Source organism: Polyodon spathula, chromosome 33 (genome assembly GCF_017654505.1).
Source record: "Polyodon spathula isolate WHYD16114869_AA chromosome 33, ASM1765450v1, whole genome shotgun sequence".
Taxonomy (NCBI): Eukaryota; Metazoa; Chordata; class Actinopteri; order Acipenseriformes; family Polyodontidae; genus Polyodon; species Polyodon spathula.
Window position 1 is genome coordinate 1135468 of NC_054566.1, and position 16961 is coordinate 1152428.

At 40.2% G+C, this 16961-nt stretch overlaps 2 protein-coding genes across 5 annotated transcripts in view; both read left to right on the forward strand.

The window, feature by feature from the left end:
• The first annotated feature begins 397 nt into the window (after positions 1–397).
• LOC121303509 (transmembrane protein 250) lies at positions 398–2722 on the forward strand. Of its 3 annotated transcripts, XM_041234230.1 has the most exons (3): positions 398–589; positions 868–948; positions 1944–2722. In XM_041234230.1, exon 3 carries the CDS (start codon positions 2112–2114, stop codon positions 2529–2531), a length of 420 nt encoding a protein of 139 aa, XP_041090164.1. In that variant the 5' UTR covers positions 398–589; positions 868–948; positions 1944–2111; the 3' UTR covers positions 2532–2722. The 3 variants fall into 3 exon arrangements, with proteins under 3 accessions (XP_041090164.1, XP_041090166.1, XP_041090165.1); XM_041234232.1 differs by lacking the exon at positions 868–948; XM_041234231.1 differs by lacking the exon at positions 398–589 and having other exon boundaries at positions 618–948.
• A 4528-nt stretch (positions 2723–7250) lies between these two features.
• Positions 7251–16961, forward strand: part of LOC121303544 (nucleus accumbens-associated protein 2-like) — a 35551-nt gene continuing 25840 nt past the window's right edge. For both annotated transcript variants that reach the window (XM_041234298.1, XM_041234299.1), the window contains exon 1: positions 7251–7425. The gene's annotated coding sequence lies outside the window, so the exon portion shown is untranslated. The remainder of the gene's footprint in view (positions 7426–16961) is intronic.

Genomic DNA, 16961 nt, shown 5'->3' on the forward strand with positions numbered 1-16961 from the left:
TTAAGTATCAACTTGAAGGCAAGGGGGGGGGGGGGGGGGGGGGGGGGGGGGGGTGATGAAGGGTTAAGGGGCAGTATAGGGGAACCAAAGTGGAGGAAGAGAAAACACTTTGATAAAAAACACTAACAGGTATAGATAGACTATAGACTACGACATGAATACTGTATACAGGTTTTTAACACTGAGGACGTCAATAAAACATATGGGCAGTAGAAAAAATAAAAACGAAAGAAGGCTTTCAAAAAGAGCCTAGGTCGCAGTTGGACAGGTTTGCAGACGACTGCTTTTACATTCACTGGTTTTGTTCATCCCGCATCCCACCATTCTTTTTCTCTCGGTTTTTAGTTGGCATAGTAACGCCGTGTAGGGCAGAATGAGGCTGTTTAAGTGCGACAAGTCGTAAAGTGCTTCGTCATTGGGAACTGTATCTAATAAAAGCACCGGATAGGATTTACACACACGCCGGTGTAAAACCATGCCCCACTTGACTTCCTTAAATTGATTGGACTACGCAGTATCTGGTATTGTTTTCAAAATTATACCCCCCCCCAAAAAAAGGGAAAGGGAAATACTGTGAAAGACTGAACAGGTTAGTAATATTTTACTTAAGAAAAATGTCTTCACGTAAATATTTTTGACGTGCATCCCATTGAGAGTTTAATTGTTTGCATGTAGGTATTTTAGATTTGCTAAATCATTGTTTTGTTACTTATTTGGACTGTACCTGTGTTTATCGCCCTGTCCGCACAACCCTGTGTTGAACTTGGAGCACCGGATATACCATGTGTACGCCTCTGGTTTATGATACAACATCCAGAGTGGTATTCTGACATCCCTGGCATGAGTGTTGTATGTTGCATTTTCTAGGGTACCGCCTGAAATGAGTCGCTTCATTGCAAGCCACCACAGCAAGGCCAGATGTCATCAGTGTTTAACTGAAACCGAACGGTATGTGTTTGATTTAGTCGAAGCTGCTTCATTGTGTACTTGGGAGGGATACGCGTGTTTTAAAACATTCCAAAATACGTGGGCCTGTATGATATAAATAACTACCTTGCTTGCCTCCTGTTGCCTGCCTTCAATCGCTGCAGTCGCCGGCTTGTGTTTTTTTGGTTTGTTTTTGTTTTTTTGAACAGCAGTATAAATGGAACGGAAGTAACTCGTGATTTTGTGTAAAAGCGCAAACGTTCTCCCAATTCCAGTAACTCTAAATGGTACAACGCAAGTTTGATCAGGTATCTACAAAGGTATTCAAATACTCATTTTAATAAGCGTTAATATTTAAATACCGTCGCTGCTGCACATCTGTACTTGTTTAATGAATGGTATTTATTTGATATGGGTCAGGTAATTCATTTGAGTTGGTTCAGTTTAGCATTTGGATACTCTGTAACTGGTAACTGTACCTTGTGTAGTCTTACTGTTTCAAAACATAAATCTAATTTTAACATAGCATTCAGAATCGCATTCACCTTAAAGGTTTACAAAATTTAAGTTCAGTTCAGATTTTCCATAGCAATACATGTAATTTGTATGTTATATACAATACAAATTAGTTTTAATATATAACTCTTTTTTTTTTAATACATTTTCCAATCTGGTTTGAAACGCATAGCATGTCGCCTCATCATTGCAACCCACTTACTGATCAGAAGTACTGAATGTAAATCCACAGACTGGTGCTTTTTTTATCACTGAGTTACCAAAGCAACAGCTGTTACAAAGCTACTGAACCCTGGAGGAAAAGCCAACTTAAACTATCAATATTAAAGTGTAGTAAGAAACTCTTTGAGGCACCCTTGAGAAAAAATAAATAAATAAAAATTTAAGTTTTGATAAAAGGGTGTCATTACAGCAGGTCGTTATTTTTGAAGTCTTGATGTGTAGTGGATGCACAAATACTATTAATAACTAACTGGAATTCTTGATCTTCCCTGTTGCAGGCTCCGTATCAGGATCTAGCGGAATGCTGGCTGGCCTAGCTGGAGATATTGGTATCGTAGTTGATCGCAGGTCCCTGGTGTGTGTCGGTGGATGATGTGGGACTGTGCTCCATAGGAAGGGCATTGTTACAGGGACTCCATGAAGCCTGGGGCTCGCTGTCCTTGCCCATGCCTGTGATCCCCATCCCTCGACGGGTGCGCTCGTTCCATGGGCCCCACACCACTTGCCTGCACTCTGCCTGCGGGCCAGTGCGCACCACTCAGCTTGTGCGCACCAAGTACAACAACTTTGACTTGTACCTGAAGTCACGCTGGATGTATGGCTTCATTCGTTTCCTCCTCTACTTCAGTTGCAGTCTCTTCACCTCTGTACTGTGGGTGGCGCTTTCTGCCCTCTTCTGCCTGCAATATGTAGGCATCAGGGTCTTCCTGCGCTGCCAGTACAAGCTCTCCATTGTCCTGCTGCTCCTGGGCCGTCGCCGACTGGACTTCAGCCTGCTCAATGAACTCTTCATCTATGGTATCCACGTCACCATGCTGCTGGTTGGAGGTCTGGGCTGGTGCTTCATGGTCTTTGTGGACATGTAGCTGAGCATCACATTGACAGACTTGCTTTACACTGCATATCACAAATGTCTCGCACTCGCTCTCTTTCTCTCCAACACATTATGTATATGTGTGTGTAGGGGAGTTTTCCTTTCCTTGATTTATTTATTTGTAATAGAATTTCTTACAAATGTTGCATGTGTGAAGTTCAGATTAAACAAACATTTATCTTTTGTCTATTGTCTACATTTGTTCATGCTGAAAATATATAGCCATGTGTTTTTTTTAATTTATAACGAGCCCTGCCCTGAGCTCCATATGGATTCCGTGCCCAGTTCCGATTTGCTGGATGAAGTTCGGATCAGTTCTGTGCTGAAATTAGCCTCCAGGTGAATCGAAACAGGGACTGAAATTAGCCTCCCATTCAGTGCTATGTACACTATGGACACAATGGCTATGATTATCTACCTCCAGGTTTGTACTTTAAAAAAAACTTTTTCAAGTGTTTTAAGAGAGTTTTTGTGTTTATTCTCAGCTTTCAAAATGCATTTTAACCTAAACATTTATAAAAGAAGGCCTAAAACAGTCTTTAATGTATTGTGAGTAAGGCCTGTTGTCTTCAAATGATTCCTTAGGTCAAGTTTACTTACTGTTGTCGTCTAGTAAAATGTATTCCTTCTGGCATAATGATTTTTACAATCATTCTCAATGGTTGTACCACGACTGAAAAACCCCAGCACTAGGATTCTACAGGTTCTGCAAAACCCCAGCAACTAGGATTCCACAGGCTTTGAAGAACCCCAGCAACTAGGATTCCACAGGCTCTGAAGAACCCCAGCAACTAGGATTCCACAGGCTCTGAAGAACCCCAGCAACTAGGATTCTACAGGCTCTGAAACAAGGACAGTTAGGCCACTGTGTTCTGTCAATGTTTATTTTTTGCAGCATCTATTTTGGTGGATTGCCACATAAATACTTCCATGGGGGGAAACACGGTTTAGCTAGTTTATACATTTGTGATATTGCAACAGAATATTTCAGGGTGACTGATTACAACCACAATAAAGTAGCCTATTGTTGATATAACAACACTGATTAATGCAGTATACTTTTATATTTCTACTTTTTATGTTAACATGGAAATTGAACTACACAAGGCACAATCATCGAAAGGATAGTGTATTATGGATATATAATAAGATGGGCTGCAGAGAATTACAAGGTTGTAATTGCATCTTTCTGATGATGTCATATGGGTTATGATGAATTCACCAGAAACTTGAGATGTAATTATAACCTAAAGTAATTCACCTCACCATCATTTTATTTTATTTGTATTAAATATATGGATTCCATGACTTATTCAGTAAGTATATAAAGTTTGCTAAATGAACACTGAGTCTCTCCTACCGATGTAGTATGATTTTTATTATTTGTTTATTTGGCAGACGCCATTTTCACAAAGTTTATATCGAACAGTTTTTTTTTTGTTTGTTTTGTTTTGTTTTGTTTTGTTTTGTTTTGTTTGGTTGGTTGTTTGCTTTCTTGGTCTCCGATGAATGATTGTATGGATTCTAATGTGGGAAATTCAAAATGAGACAAGCTTTTCAGTGCTTGAAATTGTTTTATTAAAAAGAATGCTCAGCAATGAGAATTATACCTCGTTTCCATAGTCAAGCCATCTCAAGTGACCCAAGTGTTCCTGGGTTAGCCTGAATTTTGCAAAACTCGAGCTGAGGCGCAGCGCGAGTTGGCTAAAAGAATAGCGTGTCCAGGGTTTTCTGAGTTTCTCGAGTTATTACGTGAACTGGACACGTCTCACTCATGTTATTGCGGGAGGTGGCCAGATAGTACTCTTGTAACCAGATTACTGTATCATCGTTATTGACATTGTAACATTGTTATCACCAAACACGGCAATGGATACTTTTCCAGAAAATTCACTGCAAACTGTCTTGTGATATTGGACGCTGTCCTAAAATTGCAACTAAAATGTCATAATAGCGGAATGTTTTGAGATATTTTCCGCTTTTGTTATTGTGGTTCTTGATTTTTTTTTTCCTTACATTGGAGCGCACCCCTACTCACACCCATAGAAAGCAAAACTTGATTTATATTTTGAAACACCTTTTGATTTCAAAAAGATTCTTGAAGCTGACTTTGAATGACCCGATCTCCCCAAACAGTAATCAGTGATAACGTTTTATCATGATTCCACATTGCATAATGTGTTGTCATGTTAAATCTGTTTTTTTGTTTTGTTTTTTACTGAGCTAAGTTACAGGTAAGCTATTATTTTGTTTTTTTTCTAATCATAATTTGCAACTGACACTGGCTTTAGGGGCTGTTGCTAAGACCCAGATTCCATGACGTGAAGTATTTTCTGCTCGGCCCAAATTAATTCGGGCTAGCCTGCATAGTGAAATGGTACCATAGAACTCGGGTACGCACCCGAATTGGAAGCCACCTCGAGTTTTACAAAAACATGGAAACGAGCATGGGGGGAGCAATTAGGGCGTGTACTCGAGTTGGCTTGACTATGGAAACGAGGTATTTGAAAACCATTTGTTGGGAAAGTGTAAACTGGTGATGTGCTATCACACCGTTTAATTGCGACTTTTTGCTGTAACATTACCTGTTTCTCCCTTTTTGTTATGGGGCAGAGATACCATTATAGTAAGTTGCATATGTTTTATTCAGTTAAATAAGCATTCCTGAGAGGGGTGCTTCTATTGTAAATCTGCTCAAATCTAACGGCACCCTTCACCGTGACCTATGTGGGGCCATGTGACTTTTGGGATTCCAGATGATGAAGACCTAACTAATTAAGTTAGCGGCTTCATGCTGGGAGAAGAGCTATATTCTGTGAGTCCTCAAGTTTGATCATGGATCTCATGAAAGAAGAATGAACCTTTTTGTGCCAATTGTTTTTTAAAGCTGTAGTCGCCAGTATCAAGGCCTTATATCTCAGAAACCATTTGAGATAGTGACTTCATATTTGTACATTAACTCAACAAGTTAAATATGTGGGTGACCATGCAGTGAACTGGGCCTAATGTTATATTGAGGCCATGTGCCTTTTTAGATTTGAGTTATTGTCTTAATGTTTGGTACATAGCTGTATCAAATAACCCTTTCACTGCCGCACCATCTGACCTTTTTAATAATAGAGACTCACTTTAACAGTGCCTTTACAGTTGGTACACTTCTGTATTATTAAAAAGATCCTCCATTACAAGGTGTCTCTAGAAGAAATTCAACATTGATGAATATAGATGATTTTCACATGTGCATTTTACACACTAAGGAGCCAGTGTGGTCCAGTGGTTAAAGTCCACTGGTTCAGATCCCACCTCTGCCACTGACTGTCTCACTGTGTGACCCTGAGCAAGTCACTTAACCTCCTTGTGCTCCATCCTGCAGATGAGATATTAAATCAATGCCATAGTGTAAGTGACTCTGCATGTAATGCACAGTTCACAGCCTACCTCTGTAAAGCGCTTTGTGATGGTGGTCCACTATGAAAGGTGCTATATAAAGTTATTGTTATTATATTATCCAGTCTGACATTACATTGCCCTTAGATTGTCCCCTTTTCTCTAAACTGTCACATATAAACTATCACATATAGCGAGGGGCTTACTTAATAACCTACACCCTTCCAGGATAAGCCACAGCTGGATTGGTTAAAGCATATTGCAGCACTGGTGAAACCACCCTGGATTGCATCAAGCACATATACACATGCACCTGCATCCTCGCCACAGCTGCACATTCAAAAACAAGTTGAATACCAATGGTATGTACAGCATAGCACAGAATAAGAATAACAATTTGAGAAGCGATTATCCAGATAGATGCTAAAATGTAAATGTCACAATCCGCAATAATTTGATACTCTTAGAAGAAATTATGTTAATATCAAGTTTCATGACAATCTGATAAATTTTCCAGCTAAATGGAGAAGTATGTGAAGTGTGATGAACACCGCCTACCTTCACAGGAAATCTCCCCCAGCGCAGGGCATTATAAATGCTTGATGCAACCTAGACGTTACAATACTTATCAATGTCAGACTGCAGCACACCTTTCTACCGTGTCTAGGTTTTCAGTTAGTTTGAACCCTTTTACCTCATATTTAGTGTATTTGTTAAGCTGTCTCTGCATTATGATCAAGAGAAAACTATTCATTAAAAACGCGGTTTAAGATTTATTTTTTCTTTGCTACAAATCGAGGATGGACTATCAGTGTAGACTCTGTACTGGCTATGTTTGCTGAAAAGAAAATATATCAGGGCAATTAACTGTTAAATGAGTGAAAATAACAAATGCACCACTGCAAGAATGAAATACAGTTAGGATAGCGATGAGCAATTCATGTAATTTCTCTCGTCTGTTTTAAATAAAACCAGAATCAGGCTCAGTCAAGATATGAATGTAAAAGCAATTGGCATTGTTTTGATTAAAAGCTTTTTCTGAGTTTAATTAGGAACCAGAATCGGCTCAAAAAAAGTTTACAGATACGTCGTGTGATCAAAAATAAAACCCAGAACTTCAAGCCCTACTCATATTATGTCAACAGCGATTCATGTATTAAACGATCGGTCTCACGATCAGCCTTCACCGGCGCTACATTGAAAAGCAGTCTGTTCCTTTAAATGCCCGGACCGTATGATGTCAGGCGGAGTGCAGTTCAAATGCAGTCCATGTGAGTTGCTCTCACTTCCTGCACCGGGAGAGAGAGAGAGAGAGAGAGAGAGAGAGAGAGAGAGAGAGAGAGAGAGAGAGAGAGAGAGAGAGAGAGAGAGAGAGAGACACGCAAGACAGAGGGGCCTGGGTACTGGAGTGTAGAGACCCCACAAACTTTGCGTTTCAAGAAAATACTGCACGCAGACCTATCTCAGATCGTTTGCTTTATACAGAAGGAACCCTGCGGGTAAGACGCATTTTTTGTTTGATTTAGTTTCTAATGTCGATGACGTGCAGAACAAGGTATTTTGTTTATTTTACGTACATCTCTATAATAAATTATTATTAATAATAATAATAGTAGTAGTAGTTGTGAATTATATTGAAATTATGCTAAACTATTTGTGTTACTGAGGATTATTAAAATTGTAAATTAAGCTGTCTTTTGTTGGCTGTAAACACTTATCTTCATCTTCTAGAGAGTGACATTGATTTGATTTAAAGAACTTTATTTGCCACAAGTAAAAAAAAAAAAAAAGCGCTAATGACGAATCTTGTTGGTGGGGTAACCTGTATCTGCTTCATTCAGTTGTGCTCAAATGCTGTACAAATTAGTACTATCCCATTATGACTCCCCTCCGCCTTTTCAAGTTGTTGTTGGGCAGATTAAAAACATACAGACTATGATTAAAGGGTGAAACAGATTTGTTTGAATGTCAGACCTTCTTCAGAGTGTAAGAGTGTGCTATGCCCATGTCAATATTTTCTACCACTTACCGTCTTGAGTGGAGGAGAGAAGAGTCACATTAATATTACCAGCAGGGGCTGGTTTCTGATTGGGTCTGACTAGACATTGAGAAATTACTGATGATGGCCTGCATGTCCTATTAAAAACACACTGGAATAAGTAAATCATTAAAACAATAAAATATAAAAATTCACATTTTTGGTTTCCACCCTTTTTTGTAGCATGAATGTAAGCTAAGGGCTGCATTTGAATTGATTTGTGTGGATAATACAATAACTTATTCAGGACAGCTCCCTGCCTCTGTAATCGCCGTCCTATGGGGTTTAATTAAATGTCGGGCCCCTGCTTGTATCATGACATTTAAAATAAGAAAACTTCCATTCAAGCAGTCCAGGTAGCCTTTACGACAGGTAATAGTGCATGGGCTCTCCGATAATAGATCTAATTCTTAGCTTCGTACTCATTACACAACTGTATGCTATGAGTAGTGGTGGATTTTAATACCATGCTCTTTAACTCTGTATTAATGCTTATATTAAAAAAGATTTAATTTGTGCTGTAGACCATTAAGCCAGACCGCATTGTCTACTGTTGGTAAACAATATGATTCTTTCAGTCAAGTCCATTCCTCGGCCTTGTTCCTCGTAGCTGGCTAACTGCGTTGACAGTAACACAGACTATATGCATAAGGCTGCGCTTTTTTGCTAGCGGCGCATTCCTATACTCAGTTGGCGATGCTGAAAATATCGGCAAAGCCGCTGCATGCCGTGCAGTCTGAAGGGTTTTTTGAATAGGTAATCCTATCGTTATCGTTTATTAAGTAGGCTACATTCTTCTGCAGAGTTCCCCAACGTCATTGGTGCTGTGGACTGCAGTCAGATCCCCATCAAGGCACCCTCAGGACCAAATGAGGTGGATTTTGTGAACAGGAAATCCTTTCACAGCATTAACTACAACTCAGCAACTGGTGCAAATAATACAATATTTTAATGACAATTATACAATGCCAGTGCTAGACATTAGGTGTCAGACTTTGGGGAATACTGTACATCATCCATGACTTGACCTCAGTTATTCTCAGATGATCTATGACAGACCCGGCGACATCATTGATGCATGTGCGGTGCTCCACAAATTACGCATTTAGCATCTCCAATTTGTTTGTTTTTTCCATGCCTCCTCTCTGGACTTGGCAGCAGCAGTGCAGCAGTGTTGCATTTAGTTGTGATCATGCTTTTATATTCCTCAAAACTTTCCATTATAAGCTCTTGCTCAGTCAGGCTGAAAAAAAAGTTGCTCTCTGTTTCGACGTCATCTTTGGTGAAGATCGTTGTTTCAGTGTTCTGCGATTCTCCCTTTGAGGAGCACGAGCACGCGCAATTACCCAAGTTTCTTCAGTCGGAATCGAGTTATCGAGACACTTTTAGCCTGTATATGCCGTCGAGGAACGGAGATAGCCTGACTTCAATTATCTGGCTAACCTCTGATTAGCCTGAATTAGTTAAACCAGCTATGAGGAACAGGGCCCTGGTGTTCATTAAAGACTACCAAACACCCTGCTCTGTGATATGAAACACTCCCTCCTACCAAAACAGAATCAACGTTATTATAACAATATTGCAATCCTGACTAATGCTTATTATTATTATTATTATTATTATTATTATTATTATTATTATTATTATTATTATTATTATTATTATAATAACACAGCACAATTCACATCTGGCTGTCATGATATTCTGAATCTAGTCAGTTTTAGAGACCCATAAAATGTACTTTATATAAACTCGATTGTGTAATGAGTTTATTCTACACAGTGATCTGTTCTTCTAAATACCAACAATATGACTGTCCCTCAGTGCTGCTTCGGCAAAGTCTTGTGGTAGTCTTAAGAATGTGGAAGAAATTCAGATTAACAATATTCAAATAGTCATCTTACTATAGTTTTACAATTGAAGACTATGCAATTGTAAGACTATTGAATCTTCTTGCAGGCCAAAATATTTAGACTGTTAAAACCGAGTGGTGAGGGGATGGAATGGGTTACCCAGTCATGTTGATGTTGCTGAAGAACTGGGTTCTTTTGAGACCCAACTTGACAAAGTTTTGAGATCAGTCAGCTACTTAGAAGCACTGATGGGATGAATTCAGTCCTCTCGGTCATACATTTCTTATGTTCTTACAGTATGTAAAGACTACAGGAGATGGCTTTGTTTGTTTTCATTTTAGTAAGTGCAGCCATGAAAAAAAACATTTAGAGACTGTCAAGTTATTCAGTGGTAGTAGGGATTTGGAAGAGCTTGTTGTAATCTTTTGACATAGGCAGTGTTCAAGTAACCTGTGTCAAGGTATTTTTTTACTACTTCTGACATTAGACCTTTTGGTGCCTTCTGAATACACAATTGCTTAATAACTGGGGATCATGGCTGTTTCCCATTGACCAAGAGAAGTATACAACTTCTGCCCCCCTCTCAACTGTAAACAGATAATCTCTGGAGAAAAATGAGCATTCTAATCATTTCTTTCAGCTCATCACAATTTTAGAAGCAAACCCATTAGTTGAAAAAGTAACATTTTTGCTTGAGTGTTTAGTAAGCAGGTTTAATAATGTCTAAGCATTATTGCATATAAATAATGCGAACAATACAACCCAAAAAGCCCCCCTTTTTTTTTTAACCCTTCGTCAGCGACAAGTGGTGCATGGGCTACAAAATTACCCAAAAGGGTTTAATTCAAATTACAATAAAAAATAAAAAAACCAAACAAAGCTGACACTGTGCGACTGTAAACAGGGCAAGGGGTTGGCCTTTGGTAAACTGGATATTGATGCAATTTAGAGCCAAAGCATAACGCATTTAGAAAAGGATTTCCTGACCCTATCTGTTACAATGGGCCCCTTTTCTGTTTCTGATATGTAAAAAAGAAAAATAAACATGTGACTTTGTTGAAAAATAGATTTTTCCAATTCCAGCTTTAATAATTAATTTCCCATGCTTTCATTAAACACGTTATTCTGCATCAGAATTTGTGTAGGGCTTTCTCAATTGCATTCAGTTTGACATTTTCTTTGACGTCAATTTCTGCCGTGACGACTTGTGGTGTCAGCATCAAAATAATTTCGAAATACTCAAAATGCATTGGGCTATAACATCTTTACAGAGTCTTTAATATTGGAAAACTAGACACAGTGTTGCGTGGATTAGCACAGAGACCAGTACTGGAAATTCAGTGGAGACAGACTTGAGAGGAGTGATCATTTTTTCTAAAGTAGTGTAATAACTGAATCTGTAGTATCAAAGCCCAGCAAGTAGTAAGCATGCTGTTAATCTCTTGCTCGCCCATTATAAAGCAGAAATGGAGATGATCTGATCATTTTACAGCTCGGCGGAATCACCCAGGATTGCATCAGTTGTCCTTGGTTATCCAGAGATTACCTGCAAACAGGGAGTTGATACAATTCAGGGAACCTCACCAGTACAGTTAAATGCTCAGAAAGGTTGTATGGCTTATCCCAGTGGGGTACAGAGATAACAAATGAACCATAGATCTGTTCTGAAATACAATCGGATTTCTAAAACAAAGGCAGGGCTTGTTTAAGTGTTACAGAGCCCCCTGCAATGCCAACAAGAAACAGGTTCCATTACTTTTGCTCTATTCCGTGTTGTCCGTAACAGACGATCTCATTGAAGTGAGTGATGTGTTGAGGGAACAGAAAGCCAGCATTGCTGCAGGGGAGCTGATCTGGATACACTGATCTCTAGACATGTTCTTTCTCTCCTGGCAAACGCTCCTGAATAAATATTGAGAGATGCATTGCTCAGTTGATTTATGACCCATGTGTGTGATTTAAAATGTAAAAAGAGTCTGCAATGTGTTTAAAAATATATCGCTGCGATATGGCCAACATGAGACACAGCAAAGGTAGTGTAATGCGTTTCTTGGCAGGGTGTTTGATAAAGTCTGAATGTTCAGCTCTTTGTCACATTTATGCAAAACAAGTACATTAATGAAAGCATCCCTAGGCATGCAGATATTGGACCATATTTGAACACTCTATTGTGTGTGTCATGGTTTCTAACTGCAAAGTTGTCTTTCTCGTAAGAGCTAACTGATTACCAGCTGCAGTCGTTTCCAAGGCATAATTGTGAAATAACAATCTCAACAGTGCTAGAAGAATCCAAAGCTATACCTCATTTCCAGCACTCTGCTATAAACGCTATCTCAATCCTCCTATCTAACCACTAAGCCACACTAACACTTTCTATAAACTGCTGTTTCCCCTCTGTTTAAACTGTCTCGCCAAGCCAGATCCCTAACACAAACAGGAGAGCTGGTTGTCAATTTGCCTAGCACTAGACAGGCATGCTTTGCATAACAAAATGATCTGCAAGACAGACAATATTCATCGGACATTAATTTGAGGGTCATACTGAACACTTCAAAGGGAACTCGCACATTGGCTGGTTAGGTCTTAGCTTTTATATCTAGGGCTAAACAATACCAGCCAGTGTTTCTTTGAAGATTTCAAAGTTTGACCTGTTGTCCAGTTGGTTTCCAGTTTGTGATTGTGTGTGTGTGTCCCTTGCTTCCCCCTCAGTGCAGTGTGTGTGTCGACGGTGAGTTGATTAGTACTGTACGACCCTCAATTTACTCTGAGTGCAGTATGTGTGTAGATGGCTAGCCGTTTGATACAGTACCATTGGAACTATATTTAGAAGAATAGCTGAGGTCTGCACTGATAGAGCGACCTGTGATTGGTCTGTACTCTGCTCTATTCCACATGACCTGTGCGTTGACTAATATGTTCCTGTCTGCGCTTCATGAAGTCTGACATGTGAGTAAGTACAATGCCTTCATTCCTGAGCTATGCCTTGCAGTGATTTCTTCATTTCCTGTGCAAGTGCAAGGTACTTGAGGTTTTGGACTCGCTGCCAGGAAGCCTTTTCTGCTCAAACAAGGGCTTCATTTTAAGAAAGGAGTTGATGAATGGCACTGCTTTCATGTCAGCGTGCAGAGCCGAGCCAAGAGGAGGGAGGGGGGTTACAGTAGTGTTAGAAAAGGCTGACTGTGCTTCTCATGTTAATGTTCCCAAACACTGTGAAAACACAATGCAGTAACACAAAAACAGAGTTTCTGTTTTTGCAGTTGTGATTTATTATAAAAACTGAATGCTGGATTGTCAGTAGCTATGCTCTTCAAAACCTAACCGCACAGTTGCCTATGCCTTAATACCTCATTGGTTGCCAACTGTTTCTAGTTCCGTGAAATTCATAATGGAGAAATAGACAGCTGTTTAATTTGTACTTGCCAGAAGAGGGATGTTTTTAAATCACATGAAGGACTTGATTGTGTGCATAAAGGCACGGCATGCAAGGCATTTTGTGGCCTGTATCGCTGCCGTTGCTTTCATACGGTGTTGGACAGATCAGCGCGGGACGATACTGCTAGTCCCGTGGGGACGTTGAGCAGTGCCACTCAACCCGAATCCAAAGCATTTTTTTTCTGCTGACAAAACATGCTTGCCAAGAAAAATCATGAATGAAACTGTTGTCTACAGAGGTGTCCAGGCACCCTGAAGTGTTTGATCAATCCTATATTTCATACAAGGACAGGCAAGTCAGTATTTTATACATCGCCCCTGATAAGCATCCTTCCTGCCTTTTTTTTTTTTTTTTATTTCTGTAGTTCTCTACTATTTTTCTAAAGAACTGGCTGTAAAAGGATATATTTTCTAACACTAGTAGTAGGCTACTTGCTGTCAGCAACGTATTATTATATGTTTGCTAAGCTCAGATTGCTCGTTTCATACACCTGCATATAGATAACAGAAAAACAATGTTGAAAAACAAACCCGTGTTTTTATTTAGTAGATATTGGGGGGGGGGATGCCCAGTGGCGCCACGCCACGTCACGCCACGCCTGTCTGTCCTGAGCCTCCAGCCTCAGGCTTCAAACGTGCCAGGGATGCCATTATGTGAACATCTTTCTTGCCATGTTGTTGTTTAATGCCAACCCCCCCATGAGGGATAGGCTGTAATTGAACCTATTAACAAATCTTGAGAGGTGTTTGTGTTTTTTTTGTGTTGGCTTTGTGTTCTGGATGATAACGATGATGTTTGATCATTGGTAGGGATGTGATTTTGCAGCTAAAAATAGACAATTTCGTGGAATGGACACGGCAACAAAGATTTGAACTTAAGTTTATTTATTCATGTAATTTAGTATTTGTGCAAAGTTATATTTAATGTATTTGACATGTATCTAATGTGTTTTCTTTTAACACACGCTTCTAGTTAAAAAATAAACATAGATTCTTTCATTTTAACAGTACCTTTTTAAAAAACAATTCAAACAGGGGTTGGGGGGAGGGGGGAGTGAACACTGAAGTTGCATTTTTTAAAATAAATGTTCTTGTTGTATATTGAGAGTTTTGCAATGTCCTTTTTCGTTCATGTCTATTTAAACACAGCTGTGGTTTTGGCATTACAAGACATACATTAAAAGATTAGAAGGATCGTTCTGCATTTACACTGTTGACAGGTACTGTAAAGCACCTCGGCAACGACTAAGAGCTGCAAATCAGAGTTCATGCTTCTCCAGGACTGGCCTCCCTTTAGGCTTTGCATTATGGGTATGCATAATTGCATGCATAGGCCTGTTTAGTGCACAAAAGGCTTCGGTTAATTTGAAGTTTGTTTCTCATTGTAGCTGCTCCCTCAGCTTTCATGATTTTTTTACCCCGGGGGGGGGGGGGGGGGGAGATATTGCTCTGCCAGTTGCTTAGAACTTAATTTTGCCACTTTTTCTCCTTTATTAAAGTATTCACCTTTATTTGACGTTTGCTAACGTTGGGTTATTATCATAACCCAGGTTCCCTGAAATAGAAGTGTAACCATTACCTCACAGGCATTTATCGCCTAAAGACCCTGTAACCTGAATAGACAGAGCTCATGGACACAGCGACTTTGAAGGTTAATGGCTACGTTTCTATTTCAGGGAACCAAAGTTATGATAATAAGCTAACGTTCCCTATCAAGTATGAAATGTAACCATTGCCTCATGGGTACAAATACCAAAGCTGTCACAAGACAGTATTGCAGACCAACTGGAATGCCATAAGGCTAACCCCTAGGGCCGCTGCTCACTCCGGTTGGTAGTAGGTCAGAATTGGGACTGTACCAGAACAGTACAGGGTCGTTTTGGTACCGGTTCATTGCCTGTAGCACCGGGTTGGTACAGTACTGGTGGGTACAGTAGGGGGCGTCTACTCAAGCAGCAACACCACTGTACAGTAATGGAACCGAGCAGACGCTCTGTAGACCAAGGCACTTGCAAGACCTCAGTGGCCCTCTTGATCAACGGCATCAGCTCTGCTGTTACAGGGGGAGCTTAACCGCAAGGGATGCGCTACCTGACTCCACGTACTTGGATAGGAACGCCAGCTCCTAGGCACGCAGAGCACTCTGTAAAGCTGCAGCAGCGACATTTCTCCATGCATACGCTGGAAAAAGATGCACAAAACTCGCAGAAAAGCAGTTTGATAAAGGCATTATGCAACTAGCAGCAATGTACAGTAAGAATGTACAGTTACTGTTTGGTACCAATTCGGTGCCTGTAGCACCAGGTAGGTACATTAGTGCTCACTGGGGGTTACACGTCCCCTGCGCCCCCCCTGCCATTCTAGACACTTTTATACAGTACTTTGTAATGGGTGCAGTACACAGTACTTGCAACCAAAGTCGCTATCTCGGGCGGCACACACAGCAATGCTGCAGGCAAAAGTACTGTAAATAAATAAAAACAGCACAAGACTCGAACTGGGTCCGCTGGTCCAGGACCTGGGATGGCATCACTGTTTGTACCACTGTACCAACTTTGATGCTTTCCAGCATCCCCATCCCCACTGGAAACTCCATCTCGCCATCTACTCCTGTTTGACTGACCTCAAATATTTCCAATCTCCTGCAATCACAGCTGCTCTAGCCCCATCTACCAGATCATAATACACCACCGCTTGGACGACATTCTCAATGTTCTGCGCACAGAATCACGTCCAACCTATCCCCTTCAATGAAGACTACATCTTAGCCTTGCCATCGTTCACGCAAGAGACTGTCTTCATGTAACTCCCTCTACAATTTAATCATTTATCGCTAGTATTCAATATTCATATTGCTTAAATTCAGTCCCTTCCCCAACTCTCCTTTTCAATACCCTTGGCTTGCCAGACATATAATTACGACCCTTCGGAAAGGCTGTTTTCCCCCCTTTGAGGACCTCATTATGGGAGTGCTGTGCCTATCTGCTTTCTTCGGCTTCATAAGATGCTCAGAATTTACAGTCCCATCAATTTCTAGCTTTCCCACATCTAACATTAGTTCTCACGACCTTCTTCAGTTTCCGGACTCACACTTTCTCATTTGGCTCCGGACCTCCAAAACCGATCAACTTCATCAATGCCGTTCCTTCCAGCTGTCAAAGATCGACTCTCCAGTATGCCCCTACACCTCCATGGCAAGGTACCTTTTCCCGTAAACAATCCTTCCTTCCATCAGACCCGCTATTTATCAATGCATCTTGCTCAGTCAACTCTTACATCCTTTCATCCCAGAGACATAACAGCAGCTCACCAAAGACTCTCTGGCATGCCTGGAGTGGGGGCTACCTTTCCGCAGAGACCACCAGAGGTTTTCCTCTAGTAGAATTTTTTTTTGTGTGTGAAAATGAATGTAACAATCTGCTAGTAAAATATAGTGAAGCGAATTAAGTTTAGTACAGAAGGTTGGAAGCATGTTGTTTTTACATCGTTATAAATGCATTGAATTGCTTGCCAGAAAGAAAACACTGAGAACAAGACAGAATCTAAAAAGATCCTGGCCTGTTAACGTTAGAACTACCGGAGCAGTCTTTTTGGCGCATCACATTTTTTAAATGCATTTTTCTCCAGTGATTTGGCAGCTAGGCACCTGTGCTTTTTTTAATTGTCCTAAATAGATATCTATATAGATATATATATTAAATAGCTCAAACCA